General features: G+C 39.0%; 1 protein-coding gene across 2 annotated transcripts in view; it reads right to left on the bottom strand.

Annotated features, from left to right (window-relative positions):
* Positions 1-4446: 4446 nt before the first annotated feature.
* The window catches only part of LOC140739253 (protein diaphanous homolog 1), a 174489-nt gene continuing 165075 nt past the window's right edge, over positions 4447-13860 (bottom strand). Inside the window, exon 11 of one of the 2 annotated variants that reach the window (XM_073067394.1) lies at positions 4447-9973. In XM_073067394.1, coding sequence (XP_072923495.1) covers positions 9804-9973 — 170 coding nt within the window. In that variant the 3' untranslated portion in view covers positions 4447-9803. The remainder of the gene's footprint in view (positions 9974-13860) is intronic. The other variant, XM_073067395.1, reaches the window with a different exon arrangement.

Raw genomic sequence — 13860 nt, 5'->3', positions numbered from 1 at the left:
ATAATATATAATTCAACGTGTATGTCGTGCACAGCACAGGTAAACAGTGAACAGCTGTTTTAAAACAGCTGTTTTAGAACAAACTGTCCTATTGATGAGACCTCATGGTGGTAAGGTATTCATTAGTCTCACAGCCTGAGGGAAGAAGCTGTTGCCTAGTCTGACAGTCCTAGTCCTGATGCTCCTGTACCTCCTTCCTGATGGCAGTAGGTCAAAGAGATTGTGGAATGGTGGCAGGGATCCTCAACAATGCTTCAGTCTCTTTGTGTACAATTCTCAGTTTGATGACCAATCTGGTTTATCAAAACATGAAGGGCACAGATGAGGTAGATGGACATAGTCATATCCTCAGGGTAGGCAAGTCTAAAGCTAGAGGGCATGGGTTAAAGATGAGAGGGAAGATTTAAAGGGGCAAGATTTTCAAAACAGAGGGAGGCGGGGATATGGCACCAACTGTCAGAGGAAGGGATAGCAGGAGGTACAATTAGAACATTTAAAAGACTTTTAGTAAAAATTAGTTGGATATGGGCCAAATATAGGCAAATAGGACAAGCTCTGCTAGGTTCAATGTCAGCATGGATGAGTTGGGCTGAAGAGCCTGTTCCATACTGTATAGCTACAGTACTCTATGACCATTAGTTAACAGTAGTGCCATCTGGACAGGACTTCAAGCATTTTCTATTAATTTCTGATATCCACAATCTATTCTACTTTGCCTCTTCTGAGAACATTTAATGGCAAAGCATTGACCTAAAATATCTAATCAGTAAAATATTTATGTACAGATGGTGTACATAGTGTTACTTTATGTACATATGCAAATCTGATGTATTTATACTTATTGTGTTTGCTTTTATTTATTTACAGATATAGCGTGGAACAGGCCTTTCTGGCCCAACGAGCCATATTGGCTAGCAACCCACCTATTTAATTACAGGACAATTTGTGACCAAGACCTACTAACTGGTACATCTTTGTACTTTGGGAGGAAATCAAAGCACCCAGAGGAAACCCAAGCATATCACAGGAAGAACATAGGAACTCCTTACAGGTAGCTCCAGAAATGAACTCTGAACACGGACACCCCCAGCTGTAATTCATTATATACTTTTATTTTTTGTTTATTGAGATACAGCATGGAATAGACCCTTTGAGTCACGCCACCCAGCAACCCCCAATTTTACTCTAGCCTAATCACAGGACAATTTACAATGACCAATTACCTACTAACCTGTACATCTTTGGACCTTGGGAGGAAACCAGAGCACTTGAAGGAAACCCAGGTGGTCAAGGGGAGAATGTACAAACTCCTACAGACAGCGGCTGGAATTGAACTCGGTTGCTGGTACTGCAAACCGTTGTGCTAATCACTATGCCATTGTCTTTCTACTTATTGTTTTTTTTATGCTTCATCAGATCCACAGTAACAATCATTTTGTTCTCCTTTAACACTTCTCAATTAACAATCCTGAATCACCACCACACCATCTTCTGGATTTTCTTACTGAGCCACACCAGAATTTTGTTATGTTTCTGTTCCATCACGTGAACAGTATGTGTACAAGCTTTAACAAGGTGTAATTACAGTCATGAGTGCCAGGCAACGTAGTTGCTCAATGCATTCAGCATCTCAGCTTTAGTATAACCATCTGAAGCTGCTGAAAATATCTTGAGAGGATATGATGCAATTTGTTACTGCTGAAAATGACTGTCTGCTAATCATAGTGAAATGTTCCCTGAACATCCTGGATGAGTTACAATTCAAAGGAAGGGGAGACATTCAGTGCACCATGGTAATGAAATCATCTGTATGGATGGCATGCAAAACAAAGGTTTTCACTGTACCTTGGTCCATGAGACAATGGTAAACCAATTTCAAAGTTCAAAAGAATTGTATACAAGGGGTCCAAAGCATTGTTGAGGATCCTACCACTCATCCCTCAATCTCTTTAACTCACTGCTATCAGGAAGGAGATACAGGAGCATCAGGACTAGGACTGCCAGATTGGGTAGCAGCTTCTTCCCTCAGACTGTGGAAGATATCTACCACCACTCTCAAAATCTCCTTGACCCACTACTGTCAGGAATGAGGTACAGGAGCATCAAGACCAGGACTGCCAGACTGGGTAACAGCTTCTTCCACCAGGTTGTGAGACTAATGGACACCCTGTCACCACCAAGGTTTCATCATTACAACAGTGAACTGTTTACTTGTGCCATGCACTTCACATGCATTTTGAATGAAATTTTATAACCTTTTGTGGTAATATTTTTCTTTTATGTATTGTGGGTGCTTCGTTGTCCTGAGGAATGTTGTTTTGTTTAGTTGTATATATGAACAGTCAGATGACAATAAGGTTGCACTACTGATATCACTTAGCACCAGTGTTTCACATCCAAGTCAGAATCAGCTTTATTACCACTGATATATGATGTGAAATTTGTTGCTTTATGGTGAAGGTACAGTGCAATATATATATATATAAAATTCCATAACTAACAAAAAATAGAGAAAAATCAGAATACTGAAGTAATTGTGATGGGTTTGTGGGCCATTCAGAAATTTGATAGTGCAGGAGTAGAAGCTGTTCTTAAAAGTGTTGAGTGTGGGTCTTCAGGCTATCGTACCTACTCCCTGATGGTAGTAATGAGAAGGGGGTTTGCCTCATACAATGAGGATTATTAATGATGGATGCCGTCTTCTTGTTGGTATGACCAATGATGACTATATTGTGATTTAAGAATAAAATCCCCCAGTGAATATCAAACCCACTTGCAGAATGTGGGCAATTGAAGAGAATAACAAAGAAAATGTTCTGAGGGTTCCCTTTAGCAGCAAAATGTGCAAATCCTACAAATACAAATTGACAAGATTGGAAGCGATGGTGGTGACATTGAATATTTTGGCAATACCAGCCACCCAACAGTAAATCGCATACACTCTGGCCACTTCATTAGGTACAGGAGTGGTACCTGCTATGATCTTCTGCTTTTGTAGCCTGTCCACTTCACGTGCTGTGCATTGTGTGGTTATTTGAGCTTCTGTTACCTTTTTGTCAGCTTGAACCAGTCTGGCCAATTTCCTCTAACCTCTCTCATAAACAAGGCATTTTCACTCAAAGTCCTGCTCACTGGATGCTTTTTGTTTTTTACACCATTCTCTGCAAACTCTAGATTGTTGTGTGTGAAAATCCCAGGAGATCAGCAGTTTCTAAGATACTCAAACCACTCCATCAGACACCAACAATCATTCCACAACAAAGCCACTTATATCACATTTCTTTGCCATTCTGATGTTTGGTCCGGACAATTGAACCTCTTGATCATGTCTGCATGCTTTTATGCATTGAGTTGCTGCCACATGATTGGCTGATTAAATATTTTCATTAACAAGCAGGTGTACCTAATAAAATTGCCACCAAGTATAGAATACTGATGGGAGAGGAGCAGGAGTGCAAGTGCCAATGCTGTAACAAATGGCTCAGCAATGATCACCATATGGAAGAAACCAGCTGTTGAAGGGGTAGGAATAGAAAGGGTTAATAACTGGTGGTAACCTTCTGGATACAGCTGGTGCTAATGTGAATGGTTCCCTGTCATCATAAGGTTTATCAGAGATTGGGATGCACCAAAGTACAGAAGGTTTGATTCCTAATGAAGACTCTCAGCCTGAAACGTTGACTGATTATTCTTCTCCATATGACTGCTTGACTTGCTGTGTTCCTCCAGCATTTTGGGTGTGTTAATCTGAATTTCCAGCACCTTCAGAACCTCTTGTGTTACTGAAGCTTATTATGTTATCATAGCCACTATTGTTCTGCCTGAGATTAGATTTAAGGTAGACTTGCAGATAATTTTTTTATTCAGTATCCAAAACCAAGTTTTACTGATATTAAGTTTTCTTTGTAAGGATGAACATAGAGAAGTGTATAAATCCTGTTCAGGTAGATCAGCTTTGTCTGGTCTCTTGGTGTGCACCAGTTTCAATAATTCACCCTTTGATTATATTGCCCTACTCATGACTTGATAGAGGTGTACAAGATGATGAGGCATTGATCACGGGAGTAGCCAGACTTTTTCTCATGGTGTAAGTGATTAATTCAAGATGCATAATTTTATGGTGATTGGAGGAAAGTATAGGGGAGGGGGATGTCAGTATTTTTGCACAGAGGGTGGGTGGGTACTTGGAAAGCACTGCTAGGGGAAATGAAAGAGAATGATACACCAGCGGCATTTAATAGATAAGTACATGGATGATAGAACAATGGAGAACTATGTAGGAGGGAAGGGTTTGATTGATTGATCGTAGATAAGGTTCAAAGTTCAGTGCAGCATCAAGGGCCGAAGGGCACATGTTATACTGTTCTATGCTCCATGTTCATTCTTACACCAGCCTTAAAGACAATCAGGCATTAAGACACCACACTCCAAAGTACAACAGTGCAATTTGATATAATAGTTCTTTATTTACAATCTGAATCACACATTTAATAAAATTATGTTCCAACGCAAAAAGAAATTAATTTCTATTCAAAAATTCTTCCAAGAAAAAGAAACACTATATTTTATATTGCCATTTTCAAAGCAATCCCAGCAGACAGAGCCTCAGAGCTTTTAGTCTGCACAAAGACACAAATGTATGAGGGCTTACTTTTCTTATTGCAAACATTCTGAACAACTACTTCCAAGTTGTTTTACAAAACAGACATTCATTTAACTTCCAGTTCCAATGACAGTGCAAAGGACAAATAATGTACATTTAACCCTTGCATTCCAGTGATAATGTGACAAGGTAACATGGAAAGGAACTAACCCTATTACTGATATATAGAGCATCCTTGTGGGAGTTTCCAGCCATCAGCCTCCTCTCTGACCTGCAAATCTACTTATAGGCAAAGTGTAGAGGGACAATCTCCATTACAAAGAAAAAAAACAGTGGTTTGACAAATACTTCTACATATATATATATCCCCGAGTAACATAACACTGAATATCAATCTGCACATGCTACCCCTGGACAAATAATAAAGCATTTGGAAATGCTATAATTGCTTATATTATCTAGTTCCTAATGAATTTTCTTTTCAATTGGACCCAAGTAACAATTAGATATCTTAACAGGTAGTCTTGATGCCATATCTTAGTAATATTGAGAACCACACATCAAAGCTGATGACGGGAGCAGTGACTTCTTAGGCAGTTTACATTACTCTATCATCGAGTCACTACTATTACATTACTTAATCACACTGCATTAACTTTCCATTGAATGCTTTTTAGTTGTAGGAAGAGACATGGAACAGAGAGGTACGTGCCTACAGAAAATAATTCAGAGTTCCGTTCCTCCGCACAACCCTCACCACCCCACTCCTCTGCCACGGCTAATGAAGTACAAGGTCACTTGGTGCATTTTTCGTAAACCTGCTCTCAGTTTTGTAGTCTAATCTTTACATGATTACAGTGCCAAGAAATAACATCAATCTGGTTGTTTCCTCAGAAACATAGCGTGCTCTACACAGGTTAATTTCCTGAACCATGATTCTAAAATATTAAGACGGGAAAATAAAATTCACAACACTGTGGTCATCTTAAATACAAAAAAAAATCCACAAACTGGGAATGTGACATTCTTTCTCAAGAGCAATAAAAATTCATAATCAGCTGACCAGCAACTTCCACTAGATTATGCATGTTCGGGAAAAAGGAGCTGGATTAAGCAGATTTAAATAATTTGCATATTATGAAATAGATGTAGGAAGTTAAATAACAATTTAAACTCTATAAAAATGATGAATCCTCTGCACATCTTTAAATGCAATAAAATAATGCCAGCCCAGGCACCAATAATACATAACCATGATGTGAAATTATCTATAACCTAAATTAGTGAATAAGATGCAGTAACTAAATGTGTAAACCTACAGGACTCTCACTTACATGAAATGCTCTTAGTTTTGCTCTTTCAAAGAGCAACAATTAGAATGATTAACAAGTTGTCTAAGGTTTCTTCCTGCCACACCCACCTGCATAATGAACACATTTGTAATTATACTGAGATTAATTCTTATTTTTATACCACAGTTTCTTATGGTTACCTCTGTCCTAAAGTACTTAAGAACATTTGAACTCAATAACTTAAGTCAACCACAGCTATATTTACAGGTTCATAAGTTTCAGCAGGACTTTCACATCACTTAGTGCAGGTTCTTGATGCAGTCTGGCATATCCTGTGATCAGTGTGTAGAGGTCTTGGGGGTAACACAAAATCTTAGTGCTGATGCTTGCAGCAGGACTCGCTCATTTCTAGACCTGGGAAAGGTGCTGTAAGGACTGTCATTGCTAAATGCACATACTAACACCTTTCAGAACGGAGCAGGGCCACTTTAAACAGAAAGGGAACAATCTTTATGTAATCTGGACTACGGTTTAATCCACCCTGAGAAAACACCATTCCTGAACATCTCCTGTGCATAAAGACTCAAGAGTCTGAATTAAGGTAGAAGCCAGTGTGCTACCATTTGCACAGTTACATAGCAATCTATAGACTCGAGTTATTATAAAAACCAGTGCTTCAGATGTGCTAGTAATAATTAAACTTGGCTGCTGATATATAGATATCAACAACACCATCAGCTTCCCATAGACATGAAGATAAAACATGCACAATGAACAGAATATGCACTGATTTCGTAGCATCTGATATCCATTTGTAAACATTTGCTCAATTTATTATTATTGGGTGATTTGCCACAGACCAATACCATTAAGCAAAGGGTCAGTGTAATCAGTGTTCCCTGGTTGGGAACCCCATGTTGCCATAGTACCAAGTGCATCACCTGATTATCTGGACAGCAAGGCTGCAGACACTGTTCTGATCTAAACAGGAACAAAGATATTGGCACAGAATTAACACATTACCTTCAGATATCACAGAGCAACTAAGCAAGGGGCATGATTTGCACAGAGAAAATATGTATGTAAAGTCCAGATTCACCAGGATTGTGTAACGTTTATGAAAACATTATTCCAAGTGTTGATCGAACTTCATAGTGTAAATTTATCTAAACATGGATTAGTACACTGAAGATCAAGAGACAACTGAAGTTGTTTCAACTCAGGGGTAAAATTATTTCAAGACAATACAAGTTACCTAGCAAATAGAACTGATCAAAAATGGGAAAAAATTTCATTTGCATCTGTTCTCAAGTACTACATTTGGTATTACACTGAGTATTCACGTTGACTATTATTCAAACCGGCATCTACTTGTGGAATTGTATGAAACAATTGAATTTGCTCAAGTCAGACTTAAGTGTGTCATAACCATTGCCACTGAGTCAAAAGGTGTCTTATTACTCCGATACTGACCTTTCTTTTTCTAGTGACCTTGGAGAGGTAATGGAAATCTATGGTACTTGATCAGTGAACTTGTATGAAAGGTGAAGAAATCTGTTGGGCTTGTTGCACAGGCCTAGTGGCAAATGATGCGAGATTTCCTTTTCATTGTCTATTGCTGTAAAAAGGACTACATCAACCATTTTTCAGAGATTTAAAAAAATTATTTGCAAATGTTTTCAAATACACCAATTTTATAAAAGAGTGTAAACATAGATTTTTGTTAATGGAAGGAATTTTGTTTAAACTGGTCCAGGCACTGGTGAAAAGGCATCAGTTGCTAATATTTGGATGACAACACTGTCAAGAAATAGAATTAGTCTGTGTAGGTTAGCAGACAGTGGCTGTTTGCAACACAACTCCTTGGCAAAGTATTTAATGTTTTTTTTTCCTCAGCCAGAATAGCTCAAGCGTGCATTTATTTAAAATATAGGAAGATTCTCTGAAGCACAAAGGTTCAATTTCTTCAGTTCTTTTTATATAAAAAAATAAATTCTGTAGGAATTTCTTCTAATAGAAGGTGGTGGTTAATAGGTCATGTGATATGAACATACAAATGCTCAAAGGATATTTTCAAAGATGTTATATAGAACAGAATAAGACAGGCACAGCAAATACATCTGGCAATAAATGCCCAAAGTTTGTCTACACTTACAGTAGTAAATCCTATGAATCTGAAGACAACTCCATTACTTCAGTCAGATGGGTCTCAGCAGAGATTAAAATAGAACAGATACAGCAGTACTTTATTTCAATTGGGACTTCAAGCCCACCTCAAATTCATTATCAGCTGCTCCTGTGCAATCTGCATGGATTATTGATCGACATCAATTCAACATGATAAAACTTTACCGAAAAATATACATAGTAATGATACTGGTTTGGATAAATAATAAACACACCTTATAGTTCAGCTTCCTTCAGTTCTAGTCTCCTTTTAGCTGTTTCCTAATAATCAGAACTTATGAGGTAATTTTTCTGGTTCATTTCCATTTCCCAATTAGGAATTACCCATAATGTGTATCTGCAGTTTTCATCCATGGTGGAAAGAATGGCCCTTGAAGATCTAATAATATTTTTGCAGGAAGTCTTGAGAATTGCAACTTAACAATAGATATGTCTATAGTTTGTCTAAAAAAATCCTTGTCTGCATGAAAATTTTCAAACTTGAAGGATGTTAGCATTAACAAATGGAGCAGAAATCATGCTTTAATAAATTTTCATTTGAATGGAACTGATGAAATATCACATAGGAACACAATAGTACTTCAGGAGCTGTCTGTCCTTTAGATTTCACCACTAAAAAGATGCAAGAAGAACACCTAGACTCCTAGAGTGAACTGCTTGGAACATTAAACTTGACCTAATCACTAGAAATTTTTTTTCCTATACTACATTTGAATGAAATAATGATTTAACCACTGGATTTTAAGTTAGTATCTCCCCTTTTGGCACCATAACATTTATTATTCCTCCCTCTGTCAAACATGACAGTTCCAACTTGTGATCTTTAGCACAGTGGAAATGATCCCATGTTGTGCACTGAGCAGTTCTAAGAAAGTCAATGTGCAAAAGCAAGAAACATACCATTTTCAAATTGTCTGTCCCATGACAACAAACTGAGTGAGAAGAGGGATGAGAAAAGTATTAATGAAGAAGCAGTAATACTTAAAGGTTATCTTCCAGCTTACTTTTGAAAACTGCTAAAACAAATCTGGTTTCTGCTGTGTAACATTCTGACTGTCATTAATAGTGAAAGCATTTTAGCTGTCCACATAAACAGATTTGTTCTTTTTTCCCCATTATAACTCGTTATGTGCTATTCATACTTTAATTCACACTTCAATGCATTATCAGGTTTTATACTGTGTACAATATTAATTTCCACTTGTGGTCTATGATACAGGAAGCAGTCACAATCAAACTAAAATATTGTACAACATTAATAATGTGCATATTGAGACCTAGCAATTTATTTTAAGTGGCCCATGAGTTTGATGTGCAATTTTTTGTTTAAATCTCAGTAACCAGTCAAGAATAAAACCCAAAGATGGAAATCAATGATATGTTGTAAAGGTGAGAACAAATAACCAATGGAAAACCATTTTGGCTCTTCAAGACAAAATCTGCACTGCAGCAGTGCTAAAACCAATATTTAGAAACTGTATTATGCATAGGCATCTCAACCATTCTGCTCAATACCCCAAATCCTCACATCTGTTTTAGATCTACATAAAGAAAAATCACCTGTGTACTCTTGGGGTAGTGCCATTGTTTCCAGGTGAGATACTCGTCCAGAAAAAAAAAATTCAACTGTAGCACATTCAGATTCAGAGTTTAAACAAGCATCATTCCAAAGCATTGGCTTTATGGCACTGTATTGTAAATTCCAGATACTTCCTATGGATTTAGTTGGAGCGGGTGAGAATATCTTCCAGCATCTCATCTTCTTCCACTGGTGGCACGACATTTTTCTCTTCCGCCATCTTCTGTTTTTTACTTACAGTTTGACTGATGGCATCATCCTTGGTGAGTTCTTTGGCAAGAACAGACGTCATAGCATTGCCTCTTCGATTAGCTGCAGAGACAGTAAACAAAGGATGTCATTGCAAAATACACTCACTGGTGACTTTATTAGGTACACCCAACCACCTGCTCATTAATAGAAACATAATCAGCCAATCATGTGGCAGCAGTTCAAGGCATAAAAACATGCAGAAATGGTCAAGAGATTTAATTATTATTCAGGTAAGCATCAGATTGGGGATGAAATGTGATCGAAGTGACTTTGACAGGGTGGTCAGAAACCATGATCTCCTGGGATTTTCACACACAGCTCTAGAGGTCAGAGAATGGTGCGAGAAACAAAAAAGAAAATCCTGTGAGCAGTAGTTCTGTGGGCAAAAATGCCTTGTTAATGAGAGAGGTCAGAGGAGAATGACTAGATTAGTTCAAGCTGACAGGAAGGTGACTTAAATAACCTTTTGTTACAACAACAGTATGCAGAAGAAACCCTCTGAATGCACAACACGTTGAACCTTGAACTGGATGGACTGCAGCACCTATACCTAGAGGCCACTTTATTAGGCACAGGAGGTATATAATAATAAAGAGGACACTGCATGTAGAACTCTGTAGTCTTTGCAATTGAAGCTGTGACTCCATGGAGATCTCAATATGACAGAAGTGATATTGGGATCAGTACCAGTTAGAGGTTCCAAGGTTGTCAAGCCAAGGGGTAGTGGTGGGGACAAGCTCCCACTACCTAAAAGTGCTCCTCATGGCACGTGCCTCAAATAGCCTCTGACAACCAAGCCCAACTCCTGGCTTTCTCGTGTGGCTTAGCCTCGAAGCCTGGCGGAAATGTTTCTACTGACAGGAGAAGGGGCGAAGGCAGGTCCTGGCGCCTTAAAGCTAGTGCTTCATCAGCCTGGAAAGGCAGTCCATTTAAGAGAGGGAAAACTCTGACTTTAAACCTCCGCTGCCTTGCGGCCATACCCACTCATGGGAAAGGCTTAGGGAATAAACCCTGAGGACAAATCTGGAGCTGGAGTCCCTAAGGCAGTTCAAACGTTGCCTTCAACCCCTTTCTGGCAACTCCTGTGACGACACTGGTGCTAAGCTGTATTGGCCCTTACCCTTCCCTTGGGCAACATCAGTAGTATGGAGAGGGGAGACTCGCTGTATGGGCAACTGCTGATTTTCCATTCAACCTTGCCCAGGCCTGCGCCCTGGAGAGGGCGCAGATCCATGGTCTCACAAGTTAGAGACCTTAAAACAATCACAACTTACTGTCAACTCTGATAACTATAAGATGTCAACTCTGATAACAATAAGACGACAACTGGCAACTAAATATTACAGATGAAGCTGACAACAATGACATTACTTTTGATTACTGTAAAGTTAAATGGGAAATTATATGTGTAATCACTGTATCTCTGGCATTAATTGATCTGGGACACACACATCCAATGAGTTACAATGGGTATACAATACACAAAATACTGGAAGAACTCAGCAGGTCAGGCAGCATCTACGGAGAAGAATAAATATTCAATGTTTCAGGCTGAGACCTTCATCAATACTTAAAGTACCAGCACTTATCAATTTATGTTAAATTGCCTCATCAAGTGAGGTGTTCATACTAGCGTCTGCTGCTCTTGCCAACATCACATTCTTTAATTCAATGGCTTAAGAAATTCTCCTACAGATGACTGCATTAAAAATTCTTATACAAGCTTGTTGTGACCCTCAGTGAGCTAACTGCCCTTATTAGCAAATAGTGTCATCACCTAATGAAAAAACCCTTCATGTCCTGACACCAACGGTTTATTCCTCGCCATAGATGCTACTTGACCTGTTGAGCTCCTCCAACATTTTGTGTGCGTTGTATACTTCGGATTTTTAGCATCTGCAGAATCCCTTGTGCTTTATCCCTCCAACCTTTTACACACAGTGCTATCATTCCATGCAATTTAATTGCCACACATCAAGAAATTTGGAATGAGCACTTCTTGGTGAGCAGGTGAATAATTATATTTGTTTCACTGATGAGGTCTGTCAAAGTTAATTCACTATCAATATAAATAGAGGTTGCTTTTAACCACAATACTCACTGAGTTGGAAATAACATGCAGGCATTGTCAAATTGTTAAGAGTTACTGCCAGTAAAACATGCTGGGAGGTAGAATGTGAGTAGGGGAAGAGAAACAATTTTAGGTAAGCAAAACCATAGATCATTCCATTTTGGGAAAAAATTCTCACCGCCTTGGCTTCCAGAACAAATTGGACAAAATCATAAGATATCAGCCAAATACCAGAGTAAATAATATACATAATCAAATCACAGCATCTGGGCTTCTGTGCAACTCTTATTTAATCATCAAGGTACTTCACATTTCATCACTGTAGAGGCATGTTCAGCCAAATACTGTTATTGCATATCAAACAATATTAATTCCAGATATTACAGAGACAAAAACATTATTGTAAATTCCTGGTGAGCAATACTGATTTACCAGTTCCTCCTGGATGGAGAGATCACTGCACCAGCTTAACAAGCAGAAGATGTATGCTTGGCAAAGTGAGCATACCATGACCAGATAGGCATTTCAATGTATTGCATCCACTTCTCTAGCACAGATCTATTACCAGTTAATTATATGAACTGCTTATCGGATCAGCTGGTACACAGATTGCTTTCCTGAATTAAATAAAATGAGTAACAGTTCAGGAGGAGGTCTAAGAGGGTAAAGGAAATTAATAGACTCTTGCAGCTAATTGCTATTAAGTAATCCTTGTATGGGGGAAGGACAAATGTCAGATTTGATATAGATTCTGACAATACATTCTTGTCAGAATGATCATTTGATGATACAGTACAGTGTAAAGTTAATTTCTCACTATGCTTCACTAAACGGAGCACCAACCATGAGTTGGAGAGCTCCGAGAGAGGAGTGGCACACAGGTCCAAGAGCAAAGTTTAAAAGGGGAAAACTTTTGAGGGAACTCGGCTATAACCGGAGCACCAATCACAAGTTGGAGAGCAGGGAAGATACAGGCATAACAGGGAGTCACTGCCTAGTGGAGCGGTCATCAAAGGAGCTGTCATTGACGGAGTGGTGTGAAGCAGAGTGGTAGGGCTTTGGCTCATTCAGGCTTTGGTGAGGTAAGTGGGTAAGTGGACTTCGCTTTTTCCTTGCATTTTTTTTTAAATTATGAGAGGAAGCTGGCAACTAATATCAAAGAAGACACTAAAAGCAGACTATTGTTTAGATGGGGAGAGAATTCAAAATGCAGAGATACAAAGAGACTTGGGAGTCCTTGTGCAAGACACCCTAAAGGTTAACCTCCAGGTTGAGTGGGTGGTGAAGAAGGCGAACGCAATGTTGGCATTCATTTCTAGAGGTATAGAATATAAGAGCAGGGATGTGATGTTGAAGCTCTGTAAGGCACTTGTGAGACCACACGGAGTATTGTGTGCAGTTTTGGGCTCCTTATTTTAGAAAGAGTCTATTGGCATTAGAGAATGTTCATAGAAGATTCAGGAGAATGATTCCAGGAATGAAAGGGTTACTGTATAAGGAACGTCTGGCAACTCTTGGGCTGTATTCCTTGGAGTTTAGGAGAATGGGGGGGGGGGGGGGGAATCTCATAGAAACGTTCTGTATGTTTCTAGGCCGAATGATACAGCAAAATTATTTCCCATGGTAGGAGAGTCTAGGACAAGAGGGCATGACTTCAGAATTGAAGACGTCCATTTAGAACAGAAATGCAGAGAAATTACTTTAGTCAGAGGGTGGTAAATCTGTGGAATATGTAGCCACGAGTGGCTGTGGAGGCCAAGTCATTGGGTGCATTTAAGGCACAGAGAGATAGCCAGGGCATCAAAGGGTATGGGGAGAAAGCAGGGGAGTGGGGATGACAGGAAGAATTGGATCAGCCCATGATTGAATGGCAGAG

Source organism: Hemitrygon akajei, chromosome 15, assembly GCF_048418815.1.
Source record: "Hemitrygon akajei chromosome 15, sHemAka1.3, whole genome shotgun sequence".
NCBI classification, from domain to species: Eukaryota; Metazoa; Chordata; class Chondrichthyes; order Myliobatiformes; family Dasyatidae; genus Hemitrygon; species Hemitrygon akajei.
The sequence above is the reverse complement of the archived record's forward strand: the minus strand, read 5'-3'. Positions and strand labels throughout refer to the sequence as shown.